General features: G+C 28.4%; 2 protein-coding genes across 4 annotated transcripts in view; one reads left to right on the top strand and one right to left on the bottom strand.

Moving 5' to 3' along the window:
* Positions 1 to 2850, top strand: part of LOC107449724 (nuclear pore complex protein Nup93) — a 45185-nt gene extending 42335 nt beyond the window's left edge. For both annotated transcript variants that reach the window (XM_043039586.3, XM_043039585.2), the window contains exon 24: positions 2681 to 2850. In XM_043039586.3, coding sequence (XP_042895520.1) covers positions 2681 to 2800 — 120 coding nt within the window. In that variant the 3' untranslated portion in view covers positions 2801 to 2850. The remainder of the gene's footprint in view (positions 1 to 2680) is intronic.
* A 5225-nt stretch (positions 2851 to 8075) lies between these two features.
* On the bottom strand, positions 8076 to 17053 carry LOC107449743 (ADP-ribosylation factor-like protein 2-binding protein). Of its 2 annotated transcripts, none has more exons than XM_016065375.5 (7): positions 16941 to 17053; positions 15065 to 15102; positions 12819 to 12877; positions 12623 to 12729; positions 11709 to 11794; positions 9994 to 10090; positions 8076 to 8279 (listed from the first exon to the last, which is right to left on the bottom strand). In XM_016065375.5, the coding sequence occupies exons 2-7, from the start codon at positions 15094 to 15096 to the stop codon at positions 8205 to 8207; spliced, it is 456 nt and encodes a 151-aa protein (XP_015920861.1). In that variant the 5' UTR covers positions 15097 to 15102; positions 16941 to 17053; the 3' UTR covers positions 8076 to 8204. The 2 variants fall into 2 exon arrangements, with proteins under 2 accessions (XP_015920861.1, XP_015920862.1); XM_016065376.5 differs by having other exon boundaries at positions 15065 to 15099; positions 16941 to 17030.
* Between the last annotated feature and the right edge of the window lie 46 nt (positions 17054 to 17099).

Consider the following 17099-nt stretch of genomic DNA (forward strand, 5'->3'; position numbering starts at 1 on the left):
ATAATTTCGCTATTTCCAGAATGAAATCTGTTTGATCGAAACATATTATTCCTTGAAAATTACACGAGGGAAAAATTAACTTTTATTATTTATCTAAGCTTATTCCATTTATTTAATGATAGCGGTATTAAGGTTAAGGATATGCGTCGGAAGCTCCGTTTATTATTATACTATAAATGCATTAAATCACGTAGCTTGAATAATTTATTTTAAGTAAATTATTTAATAATTTTAAGCAAATAAGGGTGTAAAAATAAACTCGATCGAAATACTCCGAAATTATACCCTGAAATATATGTAGAATAAACTTTGGAATCGATATATAAAAAATACCTTTTCAAACAACTTCGAGTAGGACGGAAACGCTAACTTGTTTAAAAAAGTTGTCCTTGTTACTATTTAATTTCGATTCCTGGTACTAGGGGACATTCCATTTTCTCATTCCACTTTTGAAATTTCAATTGTAAACGGAATTTTTTTATGACCTTAAACTAAAATGTTATGGCTTGCAGCAAAAAAAAAAAAAAAAAAACATTTTTTTTACTGCATTAATTATTTTACAAAGTAGTGAATTATTATTTTTTCAATCTAAGAACCTGTGCCTATAACATATGTAAAACTTATTTTAATGTCGAGTGAAATAATTTAATATGTTGTGTAACTAAATGGATAATCCCAAGAAACTGAATCGAAAATATAAAAACTTCATTGATTTAATAAAATAATAGATGATAATAAAAATAGACATGTTTTGAGCGTCCAATAATAAAAGTCACAAGTTATCCAAGCCTGACAAGTCTTGAGAATGGGCGATTATATTTGAAAACTCGAAACATGTCGACTTTTACTTCCCTCTTCATATGTTTTGAAGCAAGTTGAGTTTTTATCGTCAATTATACTGTTTTACATTTGGGTCTTGATCATTATTTACACTCGTTAAAGTAAACATATGCATTTTAATATTTTATCAGGATTCATATGGTCTTTAAAAATGTAAGAACATCAATATTGTAAAAGTTATATTTAACTTAAAAATTAACATTTTGACACCAGATATTTTGAGTTAATGAAATTAAATATTTTATCTCTTAAGTTTTTGTGCCCCCATTTCAGTATCTTAAGGATCTTACGAGCTCTGTTTAAAAAGAGATCATCAGATATATATAAGAAAGCAAAAATAACCATAGTAGCAGTATTTGGTGGTAAATGTAGCTTATCGTAATTGAACAATATGCTGTGCGACATTTTATGGTGAATTTGCGAACGTATAAGTTTCAGAATGTATCGAAACATGAGGATGCTATTTGCTAATCATCTTTATCCAAAGGAAACGATGTAACCTAAATATCTAGTAGAATGAAGCGATTTTTTAAGCAATGAATCCTACAATTTGCAACATATTATTTCAATATCTTATTCTTAAACATAACATATTTCAATCTTTTTAAAATGCCACTAAACATTCAGCAATTCCTTGAGTTATAGAAAAAAGAAATATCGTATATTATAGAAAGCCTTGTGAATGTGCATTAGAATTATTATACTATCTACATTTTATTTTTCAAGCACTTTTTTTTCCCTCAAACTTTCTTGCCTAGAAGACTCGATTAAAACTGTAAAAATGATTATCCCTAAAATTTTGTATATAGCTATAATAAGTTATGCTCATTTTATTTTAGTATAAAATCCTCGAATAAATATAGTAAAAACAGTGTAATCTAAATAATATCAGATAAAAAGTTCATGTATTTAAATTCTAAAAACTATCATAAATAATTTATAAATCGATTCAAATTTACTTTTCAAAGGAGATTAAAAAAAATTTTTTTTTTGCTTTTTGGACAGAAATCCCCTAAAAAAATTGTTTAAGGCCTGGAAACTTCGAGATATTTTCTATTAACAATAAATTAAACCCCTCCGAGCAATCACTGAACATTATTTCAATTTTTTTACTATTAGAGTTTGGTTGCGTAGCAACCTAGTAAAATTAAGCACTCCTCTTTTGAATTAGTCAATGGGTTATCTTAAAATATTTATTTGCGCAGGCGACTTTTTTTGGCGGTTTTCTGGACTATCGCCAAATATATAAACCTTTATTGCGGCCCAATTTACCACCCAATTTTTTTAAAATTTTGTCTACCCCCACTAATTCAAGGGTCTAGATTCCAAATATGTAAAAAAAATTATATGTTTATTCAGAGAAAGTACGTTTTTGTGTCTGATTTCGTAACTTAATTAATAGTTAGCACTAATTAATTAACATATTTGAGGTCACCCCCAGGAACCATTAAGATTGACACTTAGTTCGTGAAAATCCGATCATTAGAACGAAAGTTATTCAGGGTGATTCGTTTTTTTTTTTTTTTGCGGACTGTACAAAAAGCAAATTGCAATGCAAAACAATTAGGCTCTACATTTACAAGTAGAAAATAAATTTGCTTATTCAACTATAACTGTGAAGTTTCATATTTGGCAACTTTTTGTTCTGCTTTATACTTTATCTAGTACTGTACATATTGAAGCTCATTGATTTTGGTTAAGCATTCTTTTCTTGAGATTTGGATTTAGTAGCTAAACAAACTTAATTTTTTTTTTTTGAGTTAACATTTTGTTGCTATTTTAAAAAAAAATATTTGTCATCATTAAATATATAATTTTAATAACTTCTTTTTTATTGCAGTTCATTTGTTTTTTGAGAACTCAAGCTTCAGCTCTTATTACTTTTGCTGGAATGATTCCCTATCGTATGCCTGGTGATACAAATGCTAGACTTGTACAAATAGAAGTATTAATGATTTGAAAAAAGCATTTTTTTAAAATTTTTGTGTTAATAAATTTCTATGTTTTGTATCTGAGTGATTTTTTATTTTGAAATAGGGTTTTTACTGGGAAAGAATCTATATTTTATACATGGTGTGTAGCGTTTTTAAAAAAGTGCTTAAAGGTGCTTATTTTCGATTTTCGTTATTTAAAAGCCCTTAAAAGTGCTCTTTTCCATTGGGAGTTTTTAAAAAGTGCTTAATTTTCCCTTTTCGAACATGAGATTTTTTTCCGTTACCATGTCGATTTTCGCCACATATTATGCAAAAGCGTGCTTTTCACATTGTTCTATTCAACGTTTTCACAAATCATTTTGGCGTACCGTCAGTCCATAGCGCATGAAAGGGCCAATAATTTTACATGTTTGGTGAAATACTTGCGAGTCCGTATGTGCGTCTACTGAGCTGGGTTCGGCGAGATAATTGCTTTCTTTGCTGCATTTTGCAAGATATTCTCAATTTCAGACTTCATTTTCCACCCTCTGATATCGAACCGAAAAATCTCTCGATCATTTTATAATGGCTAATATAATCAAGAAAAGAGTTCTTGTAAGAAACTAGTTATTTTCTCATGATCATGTGAAGTCTTGGAAAATTATTCTGCAATTTGTTAATGTATATAGTGCTTGAAAATATTTTTTGAGTGCTTAAAAAGTACTTAAAGGTGCTTATTTTTTGCTGAAAGATTTGGTTATGCAGCCTGGTATGTCACTGACACTAGGCTGAAAACTAATAATTTTGCAATATTTTCAAATATGAAAAATAAAAATAAACAAAAAATAATTTATAGTAATGCATCAATAATTGGAAATTTTTAATTGCTTTTAAATCCTTGAATAAAACGATATGTTGATAAATTGTTGCATAATATGTTGCATTGTTTTCGATATAATGTTATAAATTTTTGAGCCTGTCAATCATATTTAATTATTGACAGACAAGTCTATAATTAAATATTATTGACAGAATACTAAATTGCGCAGATTATTATTTATTTAAATATATTTTTAAATGTTATTTGTGTTCAATGAGCTATAGTAACTAAAAAATTAACGTAATTAAAGTAAAGTATTAAGTCGAATTTTTTTTAGGGTGCATTGAAACTAAGGCTTAAGTTTTTAAAATAATAAATTTTAAAAAAATTAGAATTTTTTCTTCAACTGCTTTTGCTGTACATTTTAAGAAAAAAGGAAAGTAATGTGTAAAGATATTTCGATCATAGAATATTGAAATTTTAAAAAAAAATGATCAAAAGTGAGGAGATAATTTACTGTGAGTCAAAAATGTTTCCGAACGTTGACCAGTATTGAAAAACGGCCTTTTTAGAAATTCTCAAATTGAGATCAAATTTTTTTTTATTTCAATTTTCCTTTTCGTCCTTTGAACACAGTTATTTTTATTTTAAAATATTTAATATCAATTTATTTTCATTTTAAAAGCTCATTTGCGTGCATTTATTTTCATTTTAAAAGCTCATTTGGGTGCATTTATTTTCATTTTAAAAACTCTTTTGGGTGCATTTATTTTCATTTTAAAAGCTCATTTGGGTGCATTTATTTTCACTTTAAAATATTTAATCGTGGAGCATGTCGACAGGTTTTGAAATGACGCTTGGTTGATCTCGGGTTCGGGCTTCCAAAAGAATTTCAGCACCAGCAAAGATTCTCGACGCTTTTATCAAACTCGATCTATACAAGAATCAAAGAAAATATAAATTTTTTCTTTACCGGAAGTGGGCATGGCTTAAAGTCATCACCTAGCATAGAGGACCCCTTCTTTTTCTAACAATTTAATATCCTCCCTTCACATCAGTTTACATAAGAAAAAATATAAAACTTATGAAATTGCGTCTTTTAAAGGTAAAAATGAAAGAAAAAAATTCAAACCCTTTCTTTTCCTGAAAATTTATTTCAACATCAATTTTCATAAAAAAAACATACAAAACTGGTAAATTTTACAAGATAAAATGTAATAGAAATTTTTTTTGTGGACATGCTACTTTGGGGGTTGCATGGCTACAAATGGACCAGAGGACACATTGAAACTGCTTCTAGGCGCATCACAACCATTAAAATTTAGCATTGCCTGTTTCTTCGAGTCCCTCATTTGTTGTTCCAGAGCTGAAATTTTACGCTTCAGTGTTTCATTTTCGTGTTGTAAGTTTCACATTTCAGTGGTTCGATTTCTGCATAGAGTTTACTCATCTCAACACTTTGTTTCTGGGTCATGTGCTCTATGACACTCATTTGACGGACTTGCTGTTTATTTAACGTGTAGTATGAATTTTTCATTCTTTGATGAAGAGAATTTCCCATTTGAATCTGGTATTTCATAGCTTCTACGTGATTAAAAAATGTGGGTGCGACATTCATTAGTCTGATCTTGCATGATATCGTCCTCAAACCAATACACTTTTTGATCTCCAGCAGGATGAGGTTCCAAATCCCATCGCAAGGCATTCTTGAGCATCCATGATTTCGAGTATTTTCACGCGATATTTTTCATGTGGGGACATTTCGCAATTCCAATTCATTACAACTTTATCGCGAATTTTCTGGTTTACCTATTCCGTTTAAGCGTTGGACCTTAAACTTGCCACGGATATGGCTGCATGGTCGTGTAATGGGCGATTGATGTAAAAATGTCCGCCTCGTCCAACTCCCGGATTCTGTGATCCGGAACATTGAGATTTTTCACTGGATACGTAGTGAATGGCATTTGCCAAATGTAGAGCTGTCGCGAGCTTTCTCTGTCCTTTGCAACATCTCTCTGACGCACGAGACACTTTGACCGTCTTCCATGCTTTCAGATAGGCGGCTCGGTCCCGAACAGCCACAATCATATGACGATGCAGTTTATTAGAAGCCATTGCATTCTTTTTAAGAGTCGTGCAACTATCGCACGAGCACCAGAAGGAAGAGACCACCAATTGACTGGAATCAAACACTGACATTTTCATTTTGAAACTATGAAAGGCATACTATGATCAAACAAACGCGTAATAGAGCGTCCATGCGTTGGAAAACACATTCGAAACAAGGTCGAAGATTCTCGACCCAAACCGCTCCCTTCATTAAACTCGGATATCAAACCAGTGTCTTTCAATTGTTGAAAATCTCCTGGGTAGTTGTCATAAAATCCAATCTGTTGCAAATCTTTCTCAATATCTCGATGGCTGAGTTGATAACCAAGTGTAGAAGAATCAAACTGAACGCATGGACATAATCTGTGAGCATAACTTTCAGGAGTATCGGCAGCAGAATCGATTCCAGGCGCAGCACTGGTTCCAGCAATCGGGTTGTTATCAGTGTGGGAAAAACAATTTTTTTTGTTTTTCTTTTATTCTCCTTTCGGAACTGGGCAAAACATTTTTCTCTGTGGACATTATCAGCTTTTGAATTTAAAAATTTGCATTTTCCATAAAAAATGCATTCAATCGTTTCATTTAAACCATGTTTTGATTGGGAATGAGAATGAACCTTCGTATACTCGTCCAATGTCAGATTTTCATAGCAAAGCGGACATTGGATTACCTTAATCTTCCAGTAGTTTTATATGACCAATACAATCTCTTTTCCAAAGGCGCTTTCGGACTCATCTTCTTGTATACTTTGTAATGTCTTCGATTTATGGCTCCGTGTTATTTCCGGTTGACCAAGAGAAGTTTTAGACGCGATTTTACTCAATGTAACAGTCAGACCAAATGGCAAAATGCTGCTTTGAACACTGGTATATATAGACATTAATCACGTGGGCACCTTGCTGTCTATTTAACTTGTAACAAAATAACGAACCGGATTTTCTGAAAATTGAATTGTTTCTTATTTCTATAAAAGAATCTTCCGCCGCTGGTAATTTGCTAATTAAATTTGGTTGATTAAATCGTAGTCGAGTCTTCAATTAATTACATAACATTACATAAAATTCATTTAAAAGATTATATTTATGTTATTCATTTTTTTTATGATTAATTAAACTTTTTTAATAAAACACGATTCAATCACATCCTTTTAAAAGTGATAACGAGCGGCGCACGATTCTTTTATAGAAATAAAAAACAACACTACAAAACAAAACATTTTTTTTTCTTTTATATTTTATCTTGTAAAATTTTTACCAGTTTAGTATGGTTTTTTATGTTTTAATGAATATTGATGTTGAAATAAATTTTTAGAAAAAGAAAGGGTTTGAATTTTTTTCTTTCATTTTTACCTTTAAAAGCGGAATTTCATGGGTTTTATATATTTTTTTTAATCTGTTTTCTTATGAAAATTGATGTGAAGAGAGGATAGTAAATTGTTAGAAAAAGAAGGGGTCTGCTATGCTATGGTAGGTGATAAACCTAAGCGACGCCCACTTCCGGTAAATTTTTTTATTTTATTTTGATTCTTGTAGAGATCGAGTTTGAGAAAAACGTCAAAAGTCTTTGCTGGTGCTGAAATTCTTTTGGAAGCCCGAACCCGAGATCAACCAAGAATAGTTTCAAAACCTGTCGACATGCTTCACGATTAAATATTTTAAAATGAAAATAAATGCACCCGAATAAGCTTTTAAAATGAAAATAAATTGATATTAAATATTTTAAAATGAAAATAAATTGATATTAAATATTTTAAAATGAAAATAAATTGATATTAAATATTTTAAAATGAAAATAAATTGATATTAAATATTTTAAAATAAAAATAACTGTGTTTAGAGGACGAAAAGGAAAATTTAAATAAAAAAAATTAGATCTCAATTTGAGAGTTTCGAATTTCTAAAATGGCTGGTTTTCAACACTGGTCAACGTTCGAAAACTTTTTTGATCCTCTGTACAAAAAATGTTTAATAAAATTTTAGCAATAAAAATAACATGTTAAATAAGTTATTGATAAACCAAAGGCAAAATGTTTGTTAAGAAGTGTTAGCTTATTTTCAAAATTGCTTATCGTTAAAAATTGTATTTTGTTTACAATTATTTCGCAAAGCAATTTTGGTTGGATAAACTTTTGGTTTTAGGTTATGAAAAAAAAAACTTTTTTGTGGAAATAAAATCCAGTTTTAAATTCTTTTAAAGGAAATATCTGAGAATAATGCTCATTGCCGATAAAGAGATTGGATGATTTCTTTCTTACATATTTTTACTCAAAATCTAGTAGTATCTAAAGATATTTACCTATTACAACTCAACCAGTAGTCTGTTTTTAATACCATCGCTTTAATCCCCCCTCAAAGTTTATTGTGTTAATTTCAATAATGAAAATAGCACATAAATTTTTTTTAATAAATATATTTATTTCCAACTTTTACAATCTAATTTACAATTGAAAACTGATTTTTAAACAATTTTATATACAAAGGCACATAAATGTAAGATGGTAGAACTGAGTAGGCAAAACTTAATTACTTTGAATTTATCAGAGAACATTCCTTTGTACTGTTTTGAATAGACAAATCAGGAGTACAGCCAGTTTTAGCCTGTAAACAAAATAAAACCATAACTTGTTCTGTTGCACATTATTTAACACAAATACTGTCACAGACATGTGATTGCAAGAGGAAGTAATTATCTAAAAATCTTTTCTCAATGTGAAGTTTTTTTCCTCTCTTGTACTTAGAAGATATTTAAAAGACTATCATTTCTATTCACAAAAGTGACATTTATAAAATTTAAAGAGAAAAAGAAATTTTTTAAATCTAATAATAAGATTGAAACACAGATTTAGAATGGTATTAAGTGCGTTGAAAAGTGATTACTGAAATACTGATTCGAGATTTCCATATCGTACTATCATCTTAAAAATTAAATCGAAATAATTATAGCCGAACAAAAAAGGGGCAATTATATCACATTGATTAAATAATTCTTTTGTTACAAATTGGAATTTTTAACAAAATTGCAACTCATTGAAATATAAGTTTTTTTTAAAAAAAAAGAAAAACACCATTTTTTCTAGCTAACAATCTTTTAAATATTTGCAATTACTCTTATTAACATTACTAATTTTATACTCTTATGTTTGCCTCAGTAGTTCATTAATTTTAGTTATTATGGATTTTTTTTCTCTAAGCTTATCTGAAGTTGCGTTTTTCTTGTTGTTATTGTGCGTAAATGAGAACGGAAAATAAGAGGTTGCTGGTAAGGGTGGAATAAATGCCTAGTCAACAAGATTTTGCATTAGTAAAAAAATAAAATTTTTGATTAGCAGAACCTTGAGAAAATTATGTTGAAATATAAATTATTGATTCACGGTAGTCCGCGAATCAACGGTTTTAAGTTTTGCAAAATTTCACAAATTAGCGGAAGAATCACATGCTTGTGTCACCATTGGATTTTTTTAATATATATAAATGGTTATTTAGGATCACTGCAATAGTAACTAAATGAAATCAATTATCCACATTATTTTAATGCTCTTTTTATCTCGAAGCAGATCACAATTACAATGAGATTTTTTAAAAAGATATTTTTGTAAAATAAAATTTAAACAATACAAAACATGGTAGTAGTATTAGTAATAAATCAATCATATTATACTACCATGTAGTCATGCAATATAAATGTTTAAATGAACTTGGTTTAATAACTAAATTCCAAACTGAAAATAGTGAAAGAAGGTATTTATTTAAAAATATATACTTTATTGAGAAACTTGCTAAATTTCTTTAGTTTTATTTGGGTACAGTTATTAGGTATTTCTCAAGTTATTTGGGTATAAAACTTAACATTTTGTCCATGCATATACGACTTAACATGTTGGCAAGGTATAAGTTTGTAAATTATTGTATGTTGTAAATTAAGTAAGGTACGAAATTTAATGGGAAAATATTATAAATAATATCAAATAGTTCAATCTATCCTTATAGAATAAAATAAGCTATTAATATTATCATAATATTTAGTCACTAGTACTGAAATTTCACACTTTTATGTCTCTTTTATTGGATCAGAACTACAATAGAAGTTGTTTAAGATTTATAAACAATAGATTTATTTTTTATAAATTTTATTAACATTGTAATTAAAAAAAATAATTTTCTTACAATGCCTTAACTCAAAACTTAATACAGAAAAAAACATATATGTATTACAAAGTGCTGCTAATCTATTTTAAATAACTTGTTGAATTCATTTATAAAATGATACAATCAAAATTGTGTTCTAAAAATGTAGGAAAAGTATTAAACTTACTGCTTTATAGTCTAGAAACATTTCTTTGAAAGATATAAAGTCTGTAAAGCTCACTAATATATCAAAAACATCACCTTCCAACTCTGAATGTCTTTTTCTGTAAAAGATAGCAGAAGTAAGAAGAATTCCAGTTACATTTTAAATAGCTCTTTTAATAAGTTTTAAGGTTTTTGGCAAAAAGTATGGTCATTCAGCCAAGTAGTATTGTTAAAAAATATCTTTTGATGAGTTTTTAACAAAGATGAATTTTGAAACTATTAGTATACTAAAATATCTTTCTAACCCAATTAATAGAAAGTTCTTTTGAAATATCTATTTTTATAAAATGTTTATATAAAATTTAAATTTTAAAAAAAATTATAATTTGTGAAAACCAATCTTTTTGATTAAGTAAAATATATCATAGTTATATGAAGTATTCATTATTATTATTTCAAAAAAAAAAAAAAAAAAAGCGTTACATTGAAACATAGATCATGTATTTTCAACTCCCATAGTTGATCACAGGTACCCAAAGCTGGAGCCCAGAGATACCTGGAGCTGTATTTTTTCTGGAGATCTAAATTTTCCCATATTCCATGGGTATAGTAATTTTATTGTATCCTACAGACTTTCAAGAGTCCTGTGGCATGATAATGACATTACCCGTTAGCCAACTTGCTAACTATTTTTGGTATAAAAATAGTTAGCAAGTTGGCTAACTTTGTTACAAATTTTTAGACTATTTTTGGTATAAAAATAGCATTTATAATGATTTGATATTAAGGGAATCAGATATTAAGGAAAATTTATTGGACCCAATTCTTTTCTTAAGATTGAACAAATAGCTTTACTGTGAATTAAATTTGTATTTTCTGTGCGAGCTGATGGTTATGTTATGCACCTTTAAAATTATTATTATTTAATGCACTTTTTCATAATAAAAATTTCAAATTAAAATCTGAAACTCAATTGTGCGCATACATATACAATAAAATTGCGAGAGTTACAGCTCATCTTGAGCGGAACTGGAACATCTAAAAAAATTTTTCGGCAAGTTTTTTCCTGGTTGATCAAATTGCTAACTAAACAACAGAATTCTAAAAAACAGAAAAACATGATTCTGTATTTTTTTTTATTGACTTTCATTATTGCCAAAATTACATATTTCTGAAATATTTGAATTTCTTTTGTTGAAATAAAGATATATATATTTTTGATTTACCATGCTTTTCTAATAAAATTTTATAAATAAAAAAATAAAAAAAACCCAGCAAACTTGTAACATGGCTATTAACATGCTGTCATTACATAGTCAAAATATGCTCTACTTAAGGAATCTGAACAAGTGAAATATCTATACTTTCTGTTCATCATATTTTAAAGTAAATGTCACATATACAAGATCATTATATTTAACTCATGGCACTTCAGAAATATAGTTTATAATATTAGCTTAAATTAAAAGTTGGTTGCATAAATCTTGAACATTTAATAGTATTTTTTAAATATTACTATACCAAGTTTTGTACTATAGAGGTAAAGTAAATAATGTTACTTTTGTATTTGAATACATAAGTTAAAATTTAATATAGGTTAACAATATTCAAACTAAATAACAAGTAACAGTAACAAAAAAAAACTAATTTATCTCAAAGTTATACTGTAAATCAGTGCATTAAAATATTTTCAGCTAATTTAAAACAAGAAATTTTTTTATTAAGAATATTACTTACGCAATATCTTTTAAGAAATCTTTCATAGAGAACTCTGGCATTCTTCTCAGTAGAGATGTTTCAATATGTTTTTCAATTAATTCTGTCTAAAAAAGTATACATAATGTAAACGTTAGAGGTTTACAAAAATCTATATGTAAACATTAGAAAGATAGAGACAAAACTGTCTAGTTTCAAATTTGGCGAAATCTGCAACGTTTGATTATTTTCATTATTGATTGTTAGAAGAATGTGTATATTACTAAGCCTCTGACGATTACCTCTAAACAACACCAATCTCTAAAGAAGAGCCATATGTTTATGGAAGATGTTCTATATGATTTACATTAAAGGAAACTTCTGTACAAAAGTGAATTTCAAACGGCCACTGATTGCTAGCATGAATTTTGTTTCAGATTGTATCTTGCAGTAATTTTAATTTATCTTTACTTATCTTTCTTAATGTAAAAATTTTTTTTAAGCATTCATAAAGAATTTAATTGGCATTTTTCTTAAGTGGTTAGGTTGAAAAGGAATTTTTATGCATAATTTATAACAATTGAAATTTTTGGTTATTTAGTCTTTTAAAGCGAAACCATGCTTCATATTAAGAAACAAAGACGATTACAAAGCTATCATCTTTATTTCAGATCAAACATTGATTCACAATCATGGGTGTTTTTTAATAGACCCTCTAATTTCTTAATAACTGCTACATCATATTTCCCTCTATTTGTGTGTTTTAGATACATAATCAAGTAAAAGTTAACATATTTTTGTAGTCTTACGGGGATTTTTTAAATTGTCAAAATATGTAGTTGAACACATAAAAACTTAGTCCAACTATAAATAAACAAAAAATAATTAAATAAATAAAGCATTTATAATGAAATTATTTTCATAAAAAAGACGCAAAATTTTTTATGCATACATACATAAGAATTAAAAATATCCATGTACTCAAGCTTATTTTCTTCACATTCTTCAAATATTTCATAATGTCTATTCATAAAATCATTTTGGAGGTTGACAAATTCTGGATCTAAATTCAATGAAATAACAAGAGTTTATGAAGGATGAAATGAAAAACTAAGCAAATATAAAATCGTAGATAATGAATACTTTTCTTACCAATTATTATATCTTCAATGTGTCCAATAATTACATCAAAGTGATTGTTGTCATCATTCCTAAAATTAGGTATATAATTATTATGTAAACAGAAAATTGGTAATTTTTTTTATATAAAAACTCTTATCAATTAAAGATATTTTTTTTCCGTGTATCCTGAAGGATTTTTGATAAAATCCCATTTTTTTGGACAAGTTTTCAGTTTTATTAATTGCAAACTTTTTTTACTTACTATACCAAACTTTGTCAGGGATTTGCAATCCTAATCACCCTTCTCATTTAAATTTAATGAAAGAGGCCTTTACTTTAAAATGTTATAATTTAAAAAATTTTAATCTTAATGCAGTTGGAACACTATAACACTTCTACTTTCGTAATGTTTGATGCTATAGTTTTCTTGTAGAAATAATAATTTAAAAGGACTTTACCATAAAAGCTTAATTAATACAAAATGAAATTGAAGTCTATGAGCAACCATTCAAATTCTTCAGCGAAGAAAACAAAAGAAAAGTCTGCGAAATTTGACACATGGCAGAAAAACTTATACTAACTTCAAAACTTAAGTTTAAATGATAATACAGTCGAACCCCGCTATAGTGAACCGTCTGCGGACTCAGTAATGTGTCCACTATAACCGATGGTTCACTATATCCAAATTTTTTGAATAATATTTTTTGCATAAGACAGTTGAATGATTGAAAATCGGCTTTGCAATTTTGCATAAGTTATTTAAAAAATTATTAACTAATTAACAGATAATAAAGCAAAAATTGCTGGAAAAAGTAATTACTTCGCAAAATATTAGTTTTATTTTCACTTTTTATGAAAAAAAATTGTGATTTTTGACTGAACACAATTTGATTTTAAATTGAGTTCATCAATTTTCTTATCTACAATGTGCAAAGAATGCAAGATTTTTACATTCTGAACAAGATTTCGAACCATCTTAACAAAGCATCTTCTACGTTTTCTCATTCAGCTCCACGCAGTTTTTTCGATGAAACCATGATTTTGTCGTATGCAGCAAGAATTGCACTTCGATTTTTCTAAATGTTTGAAACTGTAGATTTTGACAAGGAAAATTCCTTACACAGTGTCGATTGATTGGTTCCATCATCAATACGCTTTACAATTTTAACTTTGTCGTCTATCGAAAACGCTTTTCTCTTTAGAGAATTTGTCATTTTCACTGCTTTTGAAATAAAAATCTTGTCTCAAATAGATAATGAAAGAATATGAAGAGAGCAGCTGTAGAATGAGTTAAATTGTTCCCCTTTTTGATTGTCAAGGGGTGATTTGTAAAGAATATGGTTTGAACAGATAAAAAAATTCCAAAAATTCAGCAGGTGGCCAAGTTAACTAGTTGTAGAGCAAGCTTGGGGAAAAGAGAGAAAGCGAGGCTTCTCAGGGAGGGGGGAGTATAAGATAAATTATCTGTTTGACATTTATTACAGTATAGTTAAAAGTGATAAGCATAAAGGTGAGTAATATGACACATTTTATAGGAATGCATTCATTTTCAGTCCCAACACCTACAAGTTTAAAGATGGAGGACTGAAAAAGATATTTAAAGAAATGAAATTTGAGTCCACTATAACCGAGTTTCTAAGTTCTAAGCTGTTCACTATAAGCGTTAAAAATAACATTATTTAAATAGGAATACGGACGGGACCGCTAAAAAAGTTCACTACATCCGAGTGTTCACTATATCCCAGGTTCACTATAGCGGGGTTCGACTGTATACAAAATAAACTTTGTCACATTACTCTGACTAAATACCAACATTAATGTATGCCTTGCTTGCAACAAGAATAAATAGTAATAAACAAGTTAAAAGAAGCCAAATGAAGACAGTATAAAAAGTGAGTTTTTTCTGAATATTGCAACTATTTTTTAACAATATATCAATAAGTAACTATAAAAAATTTTCACTTCAAACTCACCAGAATTTAATATCATTAACTTCTCATAAAATGGAGGAGATAGGAGATTTGATTAAGAGATTATAATATTTATTTAATTTTTGAAACAAAATTATCTGTTTAAAAATATTGCCTCGGACAATAAGCTGTTGCAAGCAGTTGTAAATTGTCTAACCAAAAGTCCTAAAGGTCAGGAGCTTGAGATTTGTTTTTGTTTACATTTGTATGTACTATATGTAAATAAAGGAATTAGCTGACTTTTAAAGCATCATCCTAGCTAATATATCTTCAATGCAATTATAAAATAAATAAATAAATACTAACCAATTACAAACTAGTTCCTCCTCTTCTGCCATTATCTACTGAAATAAGAAATAAATTATAATTTAACCAGTCATTTTCAGTCTTATGTGATAATTTTTGTATCCATTCAAAACTTTTGCTAGAACTGAAATTTTTGAGTAAAAACTATTTTCTTCACACATATATATATATATAACGTCTTTGCCAAGTGGAAGGATAAAAACAGGTCTTAGGTAGAGAAAGAGGGTATAAAATTTATTTACTAATTATTAGAGTGTGAACAGCTATAAAAGTGGACACAAAATTGTTGTGCTCCTCAATATAAGAAAGGGAAAATCTTGCAAAGTAGATTCGTAAAATGCTTCGTTTTAGGGAAAACTTAACAATTGTAATTGGTTTATTAAATAGGTCGCACGATTCCCACAAAGAGCAAAGGGAAAAATATCTTACTTTTAATTAATGCATACTTGAGCCTAAAATAGATTAAAAGACAGGATGTGAATTTTAAAGTGTGAGAAAGCTTTTCGTTTTGAATAATAAATTAAGAAAAGGATTTACAGAAAAGGAATAACATAAAAAGATTAATTGAAGCTTTTAATGTTAGACACACACATATAAAATCTACAAAAAGGTCAAGATTGAAGGGCAAATTTTGCAGAAACCTCTTGGTAAGCTACTATAGATTTTTTAATAGATATCCCAGAACTAGACAGTGGCATCTTAATAATCCAAATGACTTAATTTTAAATAACATAATAGCAAAAAGATAGTTATAACTAATAAGAATAATGCATTCAGGGTAAACATAGTTATCTAGATCAGTGGTTGCCAATCTTTTTGTCCTCAAGGCCTACCAAGCAGAAAATATGTAATTTTGTGGGCTATCACCTTTATTTCTTGGAGGAGGGGTAAAGTCCCCATATCGATTAGAATGTGTGATTAAATGTCTCCTTCCAAAAGATTGATGTGCTTCATTAATGTTTAAAAAATTGTTCTAATTAAAAAGTTATTCAAGGTCTCAAGTTTTCATACAATCACACTGTATATTTTCAATGAAATTTTTATTTAACATACTAAGAAGAATGAGAAAGAAAAGTCAAATGATGAAAATGGCTTATTAAAGTTTTCGCCTATCATAAAGGCTTAGGTGCCAAATATTAACATTTACACACATTAGCACTAATTTTTTTAGTTAGTAACTATGGTCTAGACTTCATTAATTCTTTAACAATCAACACTCAGTTTAAGGCAGAACCTGGTCAATTTTCTGCTCAAAAAATTTTCCCCCCAAGTTATTTAATAGAGAGATTGTAATTTCGCATTGGTACCGATTGTTAAAGAAATCGCCAAAGATCGAGCAGTGGAACGCGAGAAACTAAAAAAAAAGAAAGCATAACTGAAAGAGAGGAATTTGAGGGGCATAGCTCATGGCCATCTCTCAGGCAAACATTACATACATATATTACTTAAATTTTTGAAAGTACAAAAACCCCTTGGAGCTTAAGCAATGACAGTTGGCCGGACAGGTACATATGCAAAACTAACCCCATTTTCGGTAATGAAATTTCGGTGCAAATTAGGTTAAAGATTGACAAATAGCTAGTTTATATAATTCAATGATTATTAGTGCTACTATAATGAGAATAGCGACATTGGTTTCCATCAAATATTAAAACATACAGAATATTCAGAAGAATTTATTCATTTCAAAACTTTTAAAATAAGGAAAGAAAGTCCTGTTTTTGAAAACTACTACCGATAATAAACAAAGTTTTGGAAGGATCAAAAAAAAATTGCTATTATAATAATAAATGTAAAGAAATAAACAAATTAAATAATTTAATTCAAACTATAAATTCAATGATAATTCATTAAAACACAATAAACTGCATGTCACCTTTTAATTTTATCACCGATTAAACAATAATCATTGTTACTATGGAAACAAGTTGGCTACAGCTCTGGCTGCCTATTTCTGTTTCGTTCTTGGACCATTTTAAATAAATAAGAAACTAAGTAGCAGTGTTAAAAACCTTGAAAAGTAATGTTTTATCGA

The sequence above is a fragment of the Parasteatoda tepidariorum genome, chromosome 7 (genome assembly GCF_982258835.1).
Source record: "Parasteatoda tepidariorum strain Cologne lab strain chromosome 7, Ptep-v5.0, whole genome shotgun sequence".
NCBI lineage: Eukaryota > Metazoa > Arthropoda > Arachnida > Araneae > Theridiidae > Parasteatoda > Parasteatoda tepidariorum.

Coding starts and splice junctions, on each gene's coding strand:
- LOC107449743 (XM_016065375.5), bottom strand. CDS start 15,096: ATGGCAGAAGAGGAGGAACTAGTTTGTAATTG. Junction 12,878..15,064: donor GAGGAACTAGTTTGTAATTG/GTTAGTATTTAT, acceptor ACCTAATTTTAG/GAATGATGACAACAATCACT. Junction 11,795..12,622: donor TGGATATTTTTAATTCTTAT/GTATGTATGCAT, acceptor ATACTTTTTTAG/ACAGAATTAATTGAAAAACA.